Raw genomic sequence first — 20,082 nt, 5'->3', positions numbered from 1 at the left:
CATCATGAGGCAAGTAATGGTCATACCAGACACTGACTGTTATGTTTTGTTTTTTTATACCCCCGATCCCCCCAGAGTCCCTAAGGCCGGTGTCACACTTGTGAGTGCTTTGTGTGTATCTCGCGTGAGTCTCGCGTGGCATCACCTGGCCTGGACTCACACTCTATGGACAAGAGTGTCTCAGCTGCATAGCGATGCATGCAACCGACTCGCTCTTGTGAGGAGAGTGTGAATCCGGGTCGGATGATGCCACGCGAGACTCGCGCGAGAATCTCAGGGTGGATTTGATTTAAATCTAACTGATTTAAATCACGATTTAAATCACTAGTCAGTAAGGCTTGATTTAAATCAGTGATTTAAATCAAAGTTTCTACCTAAACTAGTTCTTGCTACTTTAACATGCAAGTAGATGAAGATTTTTAGAATCACTTTTTATATTACTTTTTTCTCCCCAGTTTAATGGGTTAATCATTCAAACTTAGACTGTCAGCCCAGCCGACACATGAAAAACTTAAATACTACTGTCCCTGCTGTCCTCTGTAGCTCACTTGTCGTCATCTTCATCATCATCTTCTTCTTTGTTCCTATTCATAATCTGGAAAAGAAAAACAAGCTTTCCTGCTTTATTGGGTCCCAACCGATTTCTCAATTTAGAATGAATGAGTCCAAAGGAAGAGAATATTCTTTCAACGCCTGCAGAAGAAGCTACTGCTGTTAAAAGTGAAATCATTACTTGAACAGTCACTAAATCCAAGCGCTTAAGTGACTTCCAGCAGTTTACTGGTTTGACCTTCCTTAAAATATCTTCAGCAAACATATATTTCTTGAATGGTTCCCCCTTAGCTCTGAAGTTCATTATAGTTGGCATTAAAGATGGATGATTGCTGGATACCCATGTCATAGCTAACTCCTCTTCCTCAGCACTTAGGTTTTGACCCTGATATTGGATATTGACAATATTTGCCAAAAAATGAGCTGGAGTCAGTGCTTGTCCCATTCGTTTGTTTACTGCTTGTAATTTAATTCTGTCCATGTGTAGTTCTGTTTTTAAGTGTTCACTCAGTTCCTTCCAAATTTCAACAGCATCCGCAATAAAACAGCTATTTTTCTGTATTTTGTTTAAAGCTTGAGAGATGGGTTTCAGGAAGCTCAGCATATGTTCAACATTTCTCTTAAGCCCAATGTTGAGGATTTTGGCCGTGACAGTGCCATCTATTTTATCTCGATTTTCTTCACAAAGTGTCATCAGAATAGGCTAGTTTTTGATATACTGCTCAAAACAGTCCACCACAGAGTTCCATCTAACATCTTGTGGGAGCGTTAGCTTGGTTCCACCCATCCTTTTCAGAGCTGCTGCAGCAAAATGATTATTACGGAAGCATTTAGCAATTTCAACAACATTAGCCTTTATTTCTGAAACACTTACGTCTTTGGCTAAGAGGTGCAGCAAATGAGCACTGCAACCATATGTTATTAGCAGCTTTGTATTCCCTCCCTCCTCTTCTAAATCTCTTCTCATCTTGGATACGTTTGCAGCATTGTCAGTGACCAAACTGCGTACTAGACATTTGAATTTTTGTTCACATGTCGTTATAGCTTTTACTGCCACTTCTTGTAAGTATTCTGCTGTGTGTGCATTTCCTGACGTATCAGTTGTTTGTGCAAGGAAGACTTTACCTTCTTCTGTTGTTATACAAGCACATACAATAGGATCATTGTGGACATTACTCCACCCATCAATACTTAGGTTAACAATTTTACCCTCCAGAGCTGTTGCACATTGCTCCATTTCTCTGTCATACACTTGATCCAGCAGTTTCCCTGCAACATCAGCTCTGCTGGGTGGACTGTATCCTGGGCTCAGTGACTGAACCATATTAATGAAATGTGGGTTCTCAGTCAGACGGAAAGAAGAGTTCGTTGCATAAATAAACTGGGCAATTTTTTCATCAATCAACTCTTTTTCTAATCTGCTAGTTCTTATCACAAACCTATCTATGGTGGTTCCAGGAGGTAAAGGCTTTTTCTTCCTTTTGGGTGATGGTGATATGTGGCTGTGGGTGTCTGATGATGATGCTGCTGCTGCTAATGAAGCACTATCCTGGATGGATAACTCTGAAACTGTAGAACAGGATGATGGTGATCTTGGAGGTGGATAGTTTCCAGAATCCATGAATTCCCCTAAACAAAAAAAGTCAATGCTGTTATTTTGTTTATTATACGATTCCTGCTTACTGTACACAACACATCACTGCCCCTGCCCCAAAAGGAATATTTGTTCTTCTTCATAACTGTACCAAATGACAGTAACAAGCAGTAATAATAAGAAATATAATTTTTCTCACACATGACAGTTCAGTCTTTAGAAATAGGATTCAATGAAAATGTTTACCAACCTGAAGATCCTGCCTGTTCAGAAGTGTTTCTTTGGTCATCTTCATCACCGCACTTCTCATGATGTTGCCTCATTCGCGCCACCAGGCCTTGCATCTCTTTGTTGCATCGTTTGCATTTTGCACGCATGCCTGCCTTACCGATAGGCGAAGGAGCTTCATTAAAATATTCCCAAACTGGGTCTCTTTTACGGCCTGCTGCCATTATAAGGAAAGAATGTAATAAACCTCAGATCGTACACACAAACAGATCCAGACTTGTCTGTCTGTGGCTATTCTGCAGTATTGTGCTCAAAGTTTCACTTTCATTTTCTTGTCTGCTTGCCCTTCCTCCTCCTCACACTTAGATTCACATTCTTCTTGTGTTGTGCAGATCTATTCCACTCCAAACAATCAGAAACATATTGTCTAACTTCTTGGACTTGGCACTGAAGGGGTTGATTCTGTATTCATAGGTTTGTAGAACAATAGGATTAAGGTCTTTTTCTCAACTCTGTTCATGTTGTAATATTTTTGCCGTGAAGAAGAGGCTGGGACCTCTGCGGAGTCAAATTCAGTTTTGAGAACTGCATAAGTAAAGCGAGCGTCTGTGATAATATAGGAGAGAAACTGCCCACTAATCCTACAGAAACCTCTGGAAGAGCATGGCATTGTGAATGTTACACATATACAGCCTTTATTCTACTGAGTTAAACAACTCAGCTTTATCTCATGGTGGAAGAACCTTTGGATGGTAAAATATTTTCCTCAAAAAGCAGTTTATTGAAAAAAATCCGATTTAAATAAAAAAAATCCGATTTTTTTTTTTTTTTTTTTTAAAAACATTGATTTTTAACCACCCTGCGCGAGAGATACACGTCAGGCACTCACAAGTGTGACACCGGCCTTATACTGTAAAACTGCACATGTTAGAATGGCCTTTTATTGTGGCCAGCCTAAGGCACACCTGTGTAATAGTCATGCTGTCTAATCAGCATCTTAATATGCCACACCTGTGAGGTAGGTGGATTATCTCAGCAAAGGAGAAGTGCTCACTAAGGCCGGTTTCACACATCCGGCTTTTCGCCAGTTTGCCGGATTCGGCGCACGCCAGTACAGTGCACTACAATGGCAGCGCCGCAACTTCCGAGTTACATGCTCCGTTCACATGACAGCATGTGACCGGCGCTTGTCGCTCTGCTATTGTACTGTATACACTGTACTGGCGTGCGCCGAATCCGGCAAACCGGCAAAAAGCCAGATGTGTGAAACCGGCCTAACACAGATTTTGACAAATTTGTGAACAATATTTGAAAGAATAAGTCTTGGATCTTTGAGTTCAGCTCATCAAAAGCAGGAGCAAAAACAAAAGTGTTCTGTTTATATTTTTGTTCAGTGTATGTTTCTACAAAAAGTATATAAAATATGCATATATATATATATAATATATATATATATATATATATATATATATATATATACACACTCATAGGCAGTGCTGGCTCCCCTCCTTTTTGCGTTTTAGATGGTCGGTGGTTGACCGCCACCTTGCCGTGCACACCCAGTGTGGTTTGCAAATTCCTTCTGTTACCATCAAAATTTATGTTGGTGCCTGTTCACACACAGCCACCGCCTCCTGTTCCATAGGCATTATTACTTAAGCACCACCTGCCTGGGGCTGTTCCGCCCTTCATCCATGTTTGCTGGTCTGGCACTGTGGGGGTCAGTTCTGACATTGTGCTGGTGTGTGTGGTTCTGCCACACACGCTGGCACCTGGACTGCCCTTTTACTCGCAGTTGTCAGCCCTTGCAGCATGGGAGCGGTTCTGACACTTCTCAGGTAGGTGATGTTCTTATACGGTCCTGTGCATTACACGAGACCTTAGGGTACGTATATAAATTATAAATATAGTGTAGGGACCCCCCTTATAGAGATTTGCCGTGACGGGGCAGGGGGGCTCAAATCATTGATCAATTATGTGCCAAAAATCTCATTGAACTGTCACAGTAGGAATGAATTTGTGAATATTACACTTTTTACTTTCTCATTGTTGCATGCCACTCATAGGCAGTGCTGGCTCCCCTTCTTTTTGCATATATATATATATATATATATATATATATACATATTTATTTATATATAATATATATATATATATATATATATATATATATATATATATATATATATATATATATATATATATATATATATATATATATATATAAATATACAGTGCCTACAAGTAGTATTCAACCCCCTGCAGATTTAGCAGGTTTACGCATTCGGAATTAACTTGGCATTGTGACATTTGGACTGTAGATCAGCCTGGAAGTGTGAAATGCACTGCAGCAAAAAAGAATGTTATTTCTTTTTTTATTTTTTTTTTTTTAAATTGTGAAAAGTTTATCCAGAGGGTCATTTATTATTCAACCCCTCAAACCACAAGAATTCTGTTTGGTTCCCCTAAAGTATTAAGAAGTATTTCAGGCACAAAGAACAATGAGCTTCACATGTTTGGATTAATTATCTCTTTTTCCAGCCTTTTCTGACTAATTAAGACCCTCCCCAAACTTGTGAACAGCACTCATACTTGGTCAACATGGGAAAGACAAAGGAGCATTCCAAGGCCATCAGAGACAAGATCGTGGAGGGTCACAAGGCTGGCAAGGGGTACAAAACCCTTTCCAAGGAGTTGGGCCTACCTGTCTCCACTGTTGGGAGCATCATCCGGAAGTGGAAGGCTTATGGAACTACTGTTAGCCTTCCACGGCCTGGACAGCCTTTGAAAGTTTCCACCCGTGCCGAGGCCAGGCTTGTCCGAAGAGTCAAGGCTAACCCAAGGACAACAAGGAAGGAGCTCCGGGAAGATCTCATGGCAGTGGGGACATTGGTTTCAGTCAATACCATAAGTAACGTACTCCACCGCAATGGTCTCCGTTCCAGACGAGCCCGTAAGGTACCTTTTACTTTCAAAGCGTCATGTCAAGGCTCGTCTACAGTTTGCTCATGATCACTTGGAGGACTCTGAGACAGACTGGTTCAAGGTTCTCTGGTCTGATGAGACCAAGATCGAGATCTTTGGTGCCAACCACACACGTGACGTTTAGAGACTGGATGGCACTGCATACGACCCCAAGAATACCATCCCTACAGTCAAGCATGGTGGTGGCAGCATCATGCTGTGGGGCTGTTTCTCAGCCAAGGGGCCTGGCCATCTGGTCCGCATCCATGGGAAGATGGATAGCACGGCCTACCTGGAGATTTTGGCCAAGAACCTCCGCTCCTCCATCAAGGATCTTAAGATGGGTCGTCATTTCATCTTCCAACAAGACAACGACCCAAAGCACACAGCCAAGAAAACCAAGGCCTGGTTCAAAAGGGAAAAAATCAAGGTGTTGCAGTGGCCTAGTCAGTCTTCTGACCTTAACCGAATTGAAAACTTGTGGAAAGAGCTCAAGATTAAAGTCCACATGAGACACCCAAAGAACCTAGATAACTTGGAGAAGATCTGCATGGAGGAGTGGGCCAAGATATCTCCAGAGACCTGTGCCGGCCTGATCAGGTCTTATAAAAGACGATTATTAGCTGTAATTGCAAACAAGGGTTATTCCACAAAATATTAAACCTAGGGGTTGAATAATAATTGACCCACACTTTTATGTTGAAAATTTATTAAAATTTAACTGAGCAACATAACTTGTTGGTTTGTAAGATTTATGCATCTGTTAATAAATCCTGCTCTTGTTTGAAGTTTGCAGGCTCTAACTTATTTGCATCTTATCAAACCTGCTAAATCTGCAGGGGGTTGAAGACTACTTGTAGGCACTGTGTATGTATATATATATATATATATATATATATATATATATATATATATATATATATATATATATATATATATATATATATATATATATATATATATAATATATTGTGACAAGGCAACCGGTTATATTGGGAATGACAGGTATGTACCACGGAAATGGTGTGATCCTGGGATTTCTTTCTGGTACTTGTAGTGTCGCGGGCGGAGGAGGGGGCGCTGCGCTCTCCCACTGCTCGGGTCCGGCTGCTGCTGCGGCCACTGCTGCTCGGTGGCTCGAGCGATGGGCCGGATCCCGGGGACTCGAGCGGCGCTCCTCGCCCGTGAGTGAAAAGGGGTGGTTTGGTTTTGGGGATATTGTCCGTGACGCCACCCACGGTTGTGGTGATTGTGTGGACACCACCGCTGCTCTGAACGGGGATCCCGGGAGCGGTGACAGGGAGCAGCTTTGGTTGTTAATCCTCCCCTCCGTGGGTAGGGGGTTGGTTGTCCCGGGGCCCGGTGATGGGGTAGGAATGGATGACAGGCGGGTTGCGGGGCCTGATGAGGTGCAGGGTCGCAGGAGCAGCGCTGTGTCACACGGCACAGAGGTACTCACTCAGCCCAATGATGATGACACAATTCACGGTAAAACAAGCGGCTGGATGGACGGGTCCCTTGGACGGCTGCGGTGTTGTTGTTCCCTGCAGGTTAGTGATGACTGTCTCTCCCTGCACCTAAGTTCTATGTTGATTCTGATGGGTTCCCACCGGTAACCCGCTCCCCGACCTGGATGTGGGCCGGAGGAGCCCCTTTTGCCCGCAGGCGCTGGCCCTGGGAAACGGTTGCCCTTGGCGGTGGCGGTGTCTCCCCTTCACGGTTGGATGGTTGCCTTCTATCGGGACTTGGCTGTTTGGAAACTCGGAGGTCCCCTTCACTAACGGATTTGGCAAATTCACGGCGACTCCAAGCCTTGCCAGGATCCGAAAGGCCCCTGCCAATGGTGCTGGCTTCTCTTTGTATGCCGGTCCGGTACCGCCGGGTCACCACCCGTCCACGGTCCTTACGGCAGACTCCAATCGGCCTCCACTGCAGACGGTCACCACTGTCTGCCAACCTTGCTGCTCCGTCCGGGCCACACACCCGCACCAACTTTAGGCTCTTCTCCTGTCACTTTTCTCCTCACACTTGCTCCTCTCACTTCCTCCTTCAAACTCTAACTCCTCACTCCTTCACTTTCCTAGCTTCACTCTAACTGCCTGTTTTCCCTCCTCCAGGACTGTGAACTCCTTGGTGGGTGGAGACCAACCGCCTGGCTCCACCCCCTGGTGTGGACATCAGCCCCTGGGGAGGGCAACAAGGGTTTTGTATCTGACCTTGATGTGCCTGCAGGGAGTGTGGGGTGTGGTGGTGTTGTTACCTGTGGCCCCTGGCTTGTCCAGGGCGACACATTCCCCCTTAGCAAAATGCAGACCGTCCTCGGGCTGCCCGTCCATCACCGGTTTTATTTTCACCAACTGGAAAATATGAAAAGATAAAACGGTAACAGACATACAAGTATAATAACATCTTCCCACATCGGGAGGTACTCTTACTTAAACATTGCTGTAAACGGTACGGCTTCCGCTCTCACCCACCCAAGCAACCTGGCCCTGATGCTGCCCCTAAGAAAACGGGCAGCACCCCTTAACCCCAGTCCTGCACCAAGTTACCCGAGCGGGATCTGTCCTTTCCAGGGGACCCACGTCCATGGGGAGCCCCTGGAACCCCCAGAGGGTAGCCACCGGTTCCGGTGGTGGCTGGGCCCCAGCCTGCTCCACTGCGGGCCCTCCCTCCAATCTGCCTCTCCGGAGGCGGTAACGGTAAAGCCAAAACCTTTTTTATTTACATTCCACAAGTTTGTGGTTGCCCTGCAAGTTCTCAGGCATGTTCATAGAAGTTTCTATGCAAGGTTAAGGGGGTCCCAACGGGGACCAGCTGCCGGCAACAAACGGTGCAAATCAGCATGACAATCAGATGAACTTCGGTTGATCACTCATTTTCATTTGTCAAAACTTTCAAAACTTTAAACACATATAGGTGGTCCCAACGGGGACGGCGACAACGGCATTCCGCTGCCCTTACTGTGCACTTTCGTCCTCCCCACCCGGCTCTGGGTGGAAGAACACGGGCACCAGCCCCTCCAGCGCATAGCAAGCGCGGTGAGGAAGGGCCACCCGATACCCGTTATTTCCACTCCGGGGGATGTATGTGGCCTCCATGCCATGCAGAGCGACGACTCCTTCATCTTCTTCCGAAACGGGCTCGGTGTCAGGCCCGGAATCACTATCGTCCGTCCCTGCGCCAGGCGGGTTGCCGCCAGCTGCTGAAACTTCCAGGCTCGCCACTCTCTCGGCCACTGTTACGAAGGGGTGTACGCCCGACGGGCCAGGCGCAGCGCGGTGCACGGGCAAGGAGGACGGAGGCGGCATGGGGTAGACTGGGTCCCTCAGCCGCAACGGCCGGTCCCTCGGGGACACAGGGGCGTGGGTCACTCACCAGCTCCTCCATCATGGCCTCCATTCCATACACCCGTGCAACTGCAGCTGCCTCCTCCACCTCCGCGGTCCACTGCTCCATCAGTCTACAGATCTGGCTCCGGTAGTGTCGGCAGATCCCTGCCGTTCGGGCCCTCAGCCATGCCGCTGTCCCGGGAACCGGCTCGGTAGCCTCTGCATAGCTAGGTGGAGCGGACATTCTTTGCAGGGGTCAGCGGATCGTGGGGTCCCGGCGTCCCTATCTGTATACCCGCGGCTACATGCGACCAGTCGCCATTTCGTCCCCCTTAGCCTCTTTCCGGCTCCTCCTCTATCGGGGCGGGGTTTTGGCTTTCGCGCCTCCACTACTCGAGGAGACGCTCGATCGAGAACTCTTCGCGCCAAAGATGGCGGCTTCTGAAATTTTCTGGCCGGACACCTCCGGCGGTAACAAGGCGCACCTCTACCCAACGGCAGAGCGGTAAGATCCTGTTCGTGACGCCAAGTTGTCGCGGGCGGAGGAGGGGACGCTGCGCTCTCCCACTGCTCGGGTCCGGCTGCCGCGGCTGCTGCGGACGCTGCTTCTCGGTGGCTTGAGCGATGGGCCGGATCCCGGGGTCTCGAGCGGCGCTCCTCGCCTGTGAGTGAAAAGGGGTGGTTTGGTTTTGGGGATATTGTCCGTGACGCCACCCACGGTTGTGGTGATTGTGTGGACACCACCGCTGCTCTGAACGGGGATCCCGGGAGCGGTGACAGGGAGCAGCTTTGGTTGTTAATCCTCCCCTCCGTGGGTAGGGGGTTGGTTGTCCCGGGGCCCGGTGATGGGGTAGGAATGGATGACAGGCGGGTTGCGGGGCCTGATGAGGTGCAGGGTCGCAGGGGCAGCGCTGTGCCGCACGGCACGGAGGTACTCACTCAGCCCAATGATGATGACACAATTCACGGTAAAATAAGCGACTGGATGGACGGGTCCTTCGGACGGCTGCGGTGTTGTTGTTCCCTGCAGGTTAGTGATGACTGTCTCTCCCTGCACCTAAGTTCTATGTTGATTCCGATGGGTTCCCACCGGTAACCCGCTCCCCGACCTGGATGTGGGCCGGAGGAGCCCCTTTTGCCCGCAAGCGCTGGCCCTGGGAAACGGTTGCCCTTGGCGGTGGCGGTGTCTCCCCTTCACGGTTGGACGGTTGCCTTCTAGCGGGACTTGGCTGTTTGGAAACCCGGAGGTCCCCTTCACTAACGGATTTGGCAAATTCACGGCGACTCCAAGCCTTGCCGGGATCCGAAAGGCCCCTGCCAATGGTGCTGACTTCTCTTTGTATGCCGGTCCGGTACCGCCGGGTCACCACCCGTCCACGGTCCTTACGGCAGACTCCAATCGGCCTCCACTGCAGACGGTCACCACCATCTGCCAACCTTGCTGCTCCGTCCGGGTCACACACCCGGACCAACTTCAGGCTCTTCTGCTGTCACTTTTCTCCTCACACTTGCTCCTCTCACTTCCTCCTCCAAACTCTAACTCCTCACTCCTTCACTTTCCTAGCTTCACTCTAACTGCCTGTCTTCCCTCCTCCAGGACTGTGAACTCCTTGGTGGGTGGAGACCAACCACCTGGCTCCACCCCCTGGTGTGGACATCAGCCCCTGGGGAGGGCAACAAGGGTTTTGTATCTGACCTTGATGTGCCTGCAGGGAGTGCGGGGTGTGGTGGTGTTGTTACCTGTGGCCCCTGGCTTGTCCAGGGCGACACAGTAGTGCCACAGACATTTTCTATAGTTTTAAATGGGCCAGGATTACGGATGGCTAAGAGATGGGTGGGACTGGCCATCCACATACCCTTGCCTATGGGTGTGTCTGACACAGGTCTTAATTAGCTTGTTTGGCACATGGAGTCAGTGTGTGTTTTGGAACAGTGTATGAGAAGCACTGCATGAGGAGCAGCCTCAGGCAGGTAAAGAGGCTGCTATTCTCAGAGAGGTTGGAGCCTCTGGAAGGAACCTGCCTAAGAAAGCGTGGGTTGCCTTCAACCTTCTGGAACTGAGTGTGTGGAGGCTGAGGGAGCTCCACGCTGACACTCGTCGTGTCCAAACCTGAGCGGGCGGTCCGCTACAAAGACTGACCAGAAATCCGTGTCTCCGGGGAGACAGCCATACCTTCACTATGTAGGAAAAAGAAGTCCAGCGCAGTCCTCAGAGTGTAGATTTTTAAAATCATCGGCATTTATTCATGAAAATCCATTAAAAAGATAATGTACAAAGCGGTCAGCAGAAAAATACAAGGGATTACAGGTTATAGAGACCCCATCGAACTACGCGTTTCGACACATAGTCTTACTCATGTTCCACCTTCACTATGGACATTTAAATGGACTTGAAGCCCACGGTATGTGAAGGTGTTTAGTTTACCTTATCCTTTAAGCCAGGAGAGGCTTCATAGTGTTTTGGAAGTGCAGTTTATGTTGGTTACTAAACTGCTGCATTTTGAGAAAGACTGTCTTGCCTGTGTATGCCTAAGCTACCCTGCATTGCTGCAAGCGAGTAAAACCCCCCAAGTTGCGAGGTGCAACGTTTATATATATATATATAATATAATATAATATATAATATACATTAGTACAGACCAAAAGTTTGGACACACCTCATTCAAACATTTTTCTTTATTTTCAGTACTCTGAAAATTGTAGATTCACATTGAAGGCATCAAAACTATGAATTAAAACATGTGGAATGAAATACTTAAAGTGTGAAACAACTGAAAATATGTCTTATATTCTAGGTTCTTCAAAGTAGCCACCTTTTGCTTTCATTACCGCTTTGCACACTCTTGGCATTCTCTTGATGAGTTTCAAGAGGTAGTCACCGGAAATGGTCTTCCAACAGTCTTGAAGGAGTTCCCAGAGATGCTTAGCACTTATTGGCCCTTTTGCCTTCACTCTGCGGTCCAGCTCACCCCAAACTATCTCGATTGGGTTCAGGTCTGGTGACTGTGGAGGCCAGATCATCTGGCATAGCACCCCATCACTCTCCTTCTTAGTCAAATAGCCCTTACACAGCCTGGAGGTGTGTTTGAGGTCATTGTCCTGTTGAAAAATAAATGATGGTCCAACTAAACGCAAACCGGATGGAATAACATGTTGCTGTAAGATGCTGTGGTAGCCATGCTGGTTCTGTATGCCTTCAATTTTGAATAAATCCCCAACAGTGTCACCAGCAAAGCCCCCCCACACCATCACACCTCCTCCTCCATGCTTCATGATGGGAACCAGCCATGTAGAGTCCCTCCGTTCACCTTTTCTACAAAGACACGGTGGTTGGATCCAAAGATCTCAAATTTGGACTCATCATGTGTGTGTATAATACATACTGTGTATATATAATGTATATCCTCCAGCCTTTGTTTATCTGTTCTGCTTCATTATTATTATTATATTTTCATGTTAATGTGTTATATAATTTCAGGGCGTATGGTATTTTTATCAAGCACAAATGCATATATAGGTATGCTCAATAGCATTTATTCAATGAGCAAAGCTGGGGTGGAGAAATTCTGTGATTGCCTCCGACTAGAAATGAAGCAATTTGGGGTGCAGGTAAGACTCTTGTATTTCTGCTTTTCATTATTTAGTAGCAGAGGTAAACTAAAACCAACATACAACCAAGATGAGTATAGGATTCCGCCTGATGTATGCTTCACCATGTCTACAAGAACATCTCTCCACTCCACCCAAGTAAAAAGTAACTTAAAGATGAGACATAAAATACCAAATACGCCTCCAAGTGTAATATAAGATAGCTCATATAGTGACTCATACTTATGAACCCTCTTGGTTCTTAATTTTCTGCCCTTTCTCTCTCCAATTTGCTAAATTCTAGTGATGGGCGGACCCAGACTGTAAATATCCATATCCAAGCTGGTTCAAAAGTACCGAACCCATGCCCGGAGTTCTCAGGAACTCGGGATGACAATCCGGGTCCAGCAACTCAAGTAATTAAAAAGGAAAAATAAGCAAAAAAGGGGAAACCAGGCACGTTACACTTACCAAGTCTATCGCGCGGCTGTACACTGCTTCTGGGGCCGCTCACTATTCTTTATGCATATGCACTGCTTCCCCCGCCCACTGGCAATCCCCACATCTCTGATTGGTTGCAGTCAGACGCGCCCCCGCCCTGTGTGACAGCGTGCCTGACTGTAACCTATGGTGTAAAATTAAATGCATTAAAAAATTGGCTTAGGGTTCCCCCATATTATGATACCCAGCAAAGATAAAGCATAAAGCCACCAGCCATGCACTTATCCTGGCTGTGTATCAAAATAAGAGGAACCGCATGCGGCTTTTTTAAATGATTTAAATAAATAATTTAAAAACACCCGGCGTGCGGGCCCCCCCAATTTTGAAACCCATCCATGATCAAGCAGACAGCTGGAGACTGGTATTCTCAGGCTGGGGTGATCCATTCTTATTGGGGCGCCCCCCCAGCCTAAATATCAAATTCAGAGTGTGGAGCTGAAGACGGATTTTCCCTGACAACAAACGTCTGTCTGGTTTAAAAACAATCTGGGGGGACATCTTTGAGATGTTTTTTGAAAGATATACTCCCTGATTTGATTTCTAAAGTATATTTGAAAGTTTCTTAAAATCACTTGCTCTACATTATTATTAGATAAAAATTAAATTGACTGTTATGTTTTAACCCCTTAATGACCGTGGGCCATAACGGTTCATCCTAACCTATATAGGTATAATTACTGCGAGCCGATGGTTGTCATGATAGCGCTATCATGAGTCACTTCCTGTTTCACCTGGCCAAGTGCTACCAGTAACAAGAGGTGAGTATTTCTGGTGATCACAACTGTGTAGCTGTGATCACCAGAAATGAATGAGCGATCAGACTGCTGATCCTTATAGTCCCCTAAGGAGACTAGTAAAATAAAAAAAAGTAAAGAAAAAAAGTTTTAAAAAATGAAAAAACCTAAAAGTTCAAATCACCCCCTATTTGCCCCATTGAAAATTAAAGGTTTAAAAAAATAAAAATAACATTATTAAAGATAGGCTCAAGTCTCAATTCGAGAACACACCATCGTACTTACTTGAAATTCTTAGTGGACGCAATCCAATTTCGTAATAACAATTATAATAAACAGAAGGTCGCACGCGGGGGGATGGGAATGTTGGATCAATACTGTGCTAAACATTATATTTAATGTACTTGTTATTTAAAATCTAATAAAAATTTTTAAAAAATATACACACATTTTGGTATTATCTCCAGCACTTCAAAGAAGGTTAAAAATATTTATTGAGGTTCTATTAAAAAAGATCCATCATCAAAACAGTGAGGGGGGACACATTAAGAGAAATCCGACATGTTTCAGCTAGTAGAGCCTTATTCAAGGAAATATACACACATTTGGTATTGCCGCATTCAAAAATGCCCGATTTTTCAAAATATAAAATCAATTAATCTGATCGGTAAACAGCGTAGTGGCAAAAAAAAAATTAAAACACCAAAATTAAGTTTTTTGGTTGCCTCACATTTTGCTCAAAATGCAATAACAGGCGATCAAAACGTAGTATCTGCGCAAAAATGGTACTATTAAAACGTTAACTTCAGACGCAAAAAATAAGCGCTCACTGATCCACAGATCCCAAAAAATGAAAACGCTACAGGTCACGGAAAATAGCGCAAAAAGTGCACCACTTTTTTTGAACAAACGTCTGAATTTTTTTTAACCCCTTAGGCTCCTTTCAGATTGCGTTTTTCCCTACGTTCACAGATCCCGATGGAGCATCCGTCCTTACCGCCCCTCCCCCACTCTGAAAAGCGTATTCCGGATGCATGCGCCCGGCAGGGCCATTCACTGTAATGGAGCACACTGTGTTAGCGTGTGCTCTGTTTTGTGCCATTTTTGCACATATATGTTTTCTGCAGACGGACAGCCGAACGTAGTCCACTACGTTCGGGTGTCCGTCTGCAGAAAACGTATATGTGGAAAAATCTGAAAGAACGCAATCTGAAAGGAGCCTTAGATAAAAGTAAACCTATACATGTTTGGTGTCTACGAGCTCGTACCGACCTAAGTAATCATACTAACACATCAGTGTTACCATATAGTAAACATGGTGAATAAAATATCCCAAAAACTATTATGCAATCGCAATTTTTTTTTTGCAATTTTTCCACACTTTGATTTTTTTTTGCAGTTTCCAGTACACTATATGGTAAAACTTATGGATTAATTTAAAAATACAGCCATTACCAACAGAAGATCAGATTACCAATGCACTAGCCGGATGCAGTAGCCCACATGATATATGTGGGGAAAACACAGGTGCAAGAGACTGGGAAAACAATGACTTACAACTTAGGGCCCACTCACACTTGCGCTATTTTGACGCAAACGGAATCCGTCAGTAATGTAGTACAGTTCATTTATTTACAGTGGAAGCGCGTTACTATGGCACGTGTGTGTGTCATGCAGTACCCGCTTGTGTCCACACGATGTCGCGCTTCCACTGTAAATAAATGAACTGTACTAGATTACTGACGGATTCCGTTTGCGTCAAAATAGCGCAAGTGTGAGTGGGCCCTTATCAATTCATGGAGGAGGTGGTTGCTGGTATTAGACATGCACACAGATGAAGTTTGCATATGGTGCCAGTCACAAAGGTATGTATGATGCACAGTGTCCGGCTTACAGCCTACTGATGATGCTCATACCATTATTAACATATTGTATTTTTTTTTCCATTTTTTTATGCAGGATGCAGCCAGGCCCTTTAGTGCTGATTGAGAGAACTGAGGTGTCTGTCCTGTGGGGTGTACTTATAGTTGTGCTCAAAAGTTTACATGCCCGGCAGATTTTTTGCTTTCTTGGCCTTTTTTCAGAGAATATGAATGATAACACAAAATCTTTTTTTCCACTCATGGTTAGTGGTTGGGAGAAGCCGTTTATTGTCAAACTACTGTGTTTTATTTTTTTAAATCATAATGACAACCAAAAACATCCAAATGACCCTGATCAAACGTTCACATACAAAGGTGATTTTTGTCTGATAACATGCACAGACGTTGACACAAATGGGTTTGAATGGCTAATAAAGGTAACATCCTCCCCTGTGACCTGTTTGCTTGTAATCAGTGTGTGTGTGTGGCGCCCCTGCGGCTTCAGTCGCTACAGGGTACTGCACGTCACTTAAGGTGCAGTATTCATCTTGGATGAAGAAGGGGTTAATCATCGGTGTTTCCACATTCCACCTTACTTACAGCTTAGGTGCCTTCTCACTGGGGACTGGACTATGGTAGGCAGGGGGTGGCCATCACGAGGCATGGGACTTTCCCGGTCACTAGGACATCCACCTGGTGGGCGAGCACCACTTGGAGTAGAAGTAGGAGCAACCTGGACACAATCTTCAGTCAAGTTGGGACTACAGTCCTGGCGACACGATACCACTTTCTTCTTTCTTCTTCGTACCTGAGGCATGGGGCGGGAAGCTTAGCCTGGGTTCCTCACTTCTGAAGGGGCATCCCTTGGGAAAGGACACTTTCAAACACCAGTGGCTACCTCTGACTTATCCGGGATCGGCTGGAGCCCATCACAGCGGAGACCTGCACCTCCGGGCAATCCACGGACAGTGAGTAAAGACCTGGAACCGCGATTACTGTGTCCGTCCCTTCATTGCCATCGCCGTCACCCTGCGCTTCGGCGACAACAGCCAGTGCTCCCTCCATTATCCTCCCTGGGGCCTAGCTTCACCTGTGGGAAGCTGAACTATCCTAGCTGCGACACCACCCACCCCAGACGACAGCGACCGCAGCGGTGGCTAATCCCTGGCTGCATACCGCAGGTGGCGTCACGAGAAAACTACTACTCCCAACATCCTCAACACCTCCAACATAATCATCCCACCATCCATCCCCTTTCTGTGGACACCTCAGGGTCATGAAACCGGGCAGGGCCACCCGTGACATCCCCCTGACCCTTCACCAGCTCGGTGAGGAGTATTCCCCAAGGCCCTGTGGGGTGCTCCATGTACATACTGTAAACTTTTGAGTACAACTGTATATAGTGCTGGGCAACTCCTGATCTATTAGTATGTGCATCTTCAATAGGCTGTAAGCCGGACACTGTGCATCACATGTATCTGTGTGAATGGAGTCAGACTAATGCCAATCAAAATGATGGCAGACACTGCACAGCAGGGCAGTAGCTACAGTATATGGGCCAATTCTAGAAATGTTATACAGATTGCCTGCCAGCATATATGAGCCCTAACACTATTATATTATAACTAGTATCTAGTATTGAAGCTCTTGAAGCATAAAAGTAACCTCTAAACTTAACTCCTTAATGACTTCAGGCCATAACGGTACGTCCTAAGAGGTCATAGTGTAATCACCTGCAGCTGCTGCAAGTGATCCGCACACATGTCAGCTGATTTGAACAGCTGACATTTGTGCCTCACAGGCATGAGTGGATCCGCGATCCACCTGTGCCTGTTAACCCCTTAAATCGTGATGTCAAAATGTCACATCGCTATTCAAATCCCCACCACGGTAAATCTTCACTTACCCAGCCCCATTGGCGGCGCTGTGATGTGATCACTGTGAGCCGGTGGTTGCCATGGTAGCACAGGGTCATGTGATGACTCCTGTAGCTCACATGACTCTCTTCCTGTTTCGGCCGGACGAGTGCTGCCTGTTACAAGACATGAGCATTTCTGGTGATCATAGCTGTGTAGCTGTGATCAACCGAAAGGAATGAGCGATCATCCTGCTGATCCTTATAGTCCCCTAGGGGAACTAGTAACATAAAAAAAGGGGAAAAAAAGTTTTAAAAATTAAGAAAAATAAAAAAAACATAAGTTCAAGTCACCCCATTCAAAATTTAAAGGGTTAAAAAAAAATAATATATACACACATTTATTATCGCCACGTTCAGAAATGCCCGATCTATCAAAATTTCAAAATATAAATAATCAATTAATCTGATTGGTAAACAGTGTAGCGGCAAAAATATTCCAAACACCAAAATAACGTTTTTTGGTTGCAGCAAATTTTACGCAAAATGCAATAACAGGCGATCAAAACGTAGCATCTGCGCAAAATGATGTAATTAAAAATGTCAGCTTGAAATGTAATAAATAAGGCATATCTGAGCCATAGATTCTGAAAAATGAGAATGTTACGGGTCACAGAATATGGCGCTAAAAGTGCGCCACTTTTTTCGGACAAACTTCCAAAATTTTTTTTAACTCCTTAGATACAAGTAAACCTATACATGTTTGGTATCCACAAACTCGGACCAACATAAGGAATCACACCCACATATCAGTTTTACCATATAGTAAACACAGTAAATAAAATATCCCAAAAACAATCATGCAATCACACTTTTTTTGCAACTTTTCCACACTTGGAATTTTGTTTACAGTTTTTTTTTTTACACTATATGGTAAAACTTATGGTTTCATTTAAAAGTACAACTTATCCCAAAAAAAAATAAAGCCCTCATATGGCAAGATTGACAGAAAAATAAAAAAGTTACAGCTCTCGAAAAAAACAAAAACAAACATAAAATCAGCCGGGGGTGAAGGGGTTAAAGGGGTTGTGCAGTAAAAACAAATTATCACTTATCTATACAATAAGTGATAGTATAATGATCAGGGGGGTCGAACCATTGGGAGCCACAAGAAATCAGAAAGAACGGAGAGCATTTATAACCATTAAAATGGAGGGCAGTGAACATGCTCCGCCGCCAGATTATTCCCTATGGGTCTGCCGAGCACTGCACACAATATTTTACAATGGCCCCATAGAGAATTAAGAGTTGCAATCAGGCCTCTGATCTGCAGTTTTTTAACAAGAATAAAGGGTGCTTTACACGCTGCGACATCGCTAACGATATATCGTCGGGGTCACGGTGTTTGTGAGGCACATCCGGCGTCATTAGCGACATCGCAGCGTGTGACACCTAGGAGCAACGATTAACGATCGCAAAAACATCAAAAATCGTTGATCGTTGACACGTCGCTCCTTTTCATAATATCGTTGGTGGTGCATGCCGCTGGTTGTTCGTCGTTCCTGCGGCATCACACATCGCTATGTGTGACACCGCAGGAGCGACGAATATCTCCTTACCTGCGTCCACCGGCAATGAGGAAGGAAGGAGGTGGGCGGGATATTCCGCCCGCTCATCTCCGCCCCTACGCTTCTATTGGATGGCTGCCGTGTGACGTCGCTGTGACTCCGCACAAACCGCCCCCTTAGAAAGGAGGCAGTTCGCCGGCCACAGCGACGTTGCAGGGAAGGTAAGTCCGTGTGACAGGTGTAAGCGATGTTGTGTGCCACAGGCAGCGATTTGCCCGTGATGCACAACTGACGGGGGTGGGTACGCTCGCTAGCGATATCGATAGCGATATCGCAGCATGTAAAGTGCCCTTAAAAGTGTCTCATCGAGGATGAAAATCCCCAGTTTTGCCGATCGGTGTGGGTCATAGTGGATGGACAGAAATCTCCTATCCTGCGGATAATGGATAGCTTGCGTTTACCAGACAACCCTTTGTAAAAACTCGGACTCACAAACCTTGTAGAGCTATTATAATCCTCTTATTGTTATGTCTTCTTGTAGGTATGTATTATCGAGCCTGGAAATTATGCTCCAGCGACAAATATCCAACCTCCAGGCGATGCCGAAAAAATCTGGAACTCGCTGTCAGCAGAGATAAAGGAGATCTGCAGCCGAGAATCCATAGAACGGACCGCAAGCCTTGTAAGCAAGCAACTGGAAGGCGGCAGCAGGAAGAGCTATGAGGTTGTGGACGCCATCATAGACGCTCTGACATCGCCGACACCTCAACCTCGTTATCTAGTTGCCAGATTTGCAGAAAAATTAACTTTGTACCTATATTTGTGGCTTCCCACATCTCTTTTTGATAAAATTCTACTTTTGGCAGCAAGAAAAGCTGGATGGCCTTAAAATGAATTGTAAAGGAAGATTGGGTTTGGCTGGAGCTCCTCGCCGCTGCAGCAGATGTGTGGTTTGGGACAGAGATGGGAACGGTGTCTTTCCTTTGTATTGGACCTGAACCCCGTTGTGGAGCAGATAAGGACCTGATCAGCAGTGTCATATGGGGGCGGGGTAGTTGCGTTTTTAGATTTGTACACCTTTTTAGCAATAAACATGACATCCCAAAACTTGGACTTCAATATCACTGATTTCATTTCTGATTACTTAGATTGGAGATATTTACAAAATCCATGCAGAATATCCCTGTAGGTCTCCCGAAAAATACAAACTGTACAAGTTGAAACAAGTAATATTATATTTTGTTAGTTTTCTTTTTTAATGAAAAATGAATAGCTTTTACTTAAAGGGAATCTGTCAGCAGGTT

The 20,082-nt window shown here is 45.6% G+C and overlaps 1 protein-coding gene across 1 annotated transcript in view; it reads left to right on the top strand.

Moving 5' to 3' along the window:
- The window catches only part of LOC142295003 (retinol dehydrogenase 7-like), a 60,169-nt gene extending 40,293 nt beyond the window's left edge, over nt 1-19,876 (top strand). Inside the window, exons 3-4 of the mRNA XM_075338072.1 lie at nt 12,149-12,279; nt 19,320-19,876. Of these exons, the coding sequence (XP_075194187.1) occupies nt 12,149-12,279; nt 19,320-19,667 (479 nt within the window). The 3' untranslated portion in view covers nt 19,668-19,876. The remainder of the gene's footprint in view (nt 1-12,148; nt 12,280-19,319) is intronic.
- Nucleotides 19,877-20,082: the final 206 nt, after the last annotated feature.

This window comes from Anomaloglossus baeobatrachus, chromosome 3 (genome assembly GCF_048569485.1).
Source record: "Anomaloglossus baeobatrachus isolate aAnoBae1 chromosome 3, aAnoBae1.hap1, whole genome shotgun sequence".
NCBI lineage: Eukaryota > Metazoa > Chordata > Amphibia > Anura > Aromobatidae > Anomaloglossus > Anomaloglossus baeobatrachus.
Note: the sequence above shows the minus strand (reverse complement) of the source record. Positions and strands in the feature narration are given on the sequence as shown.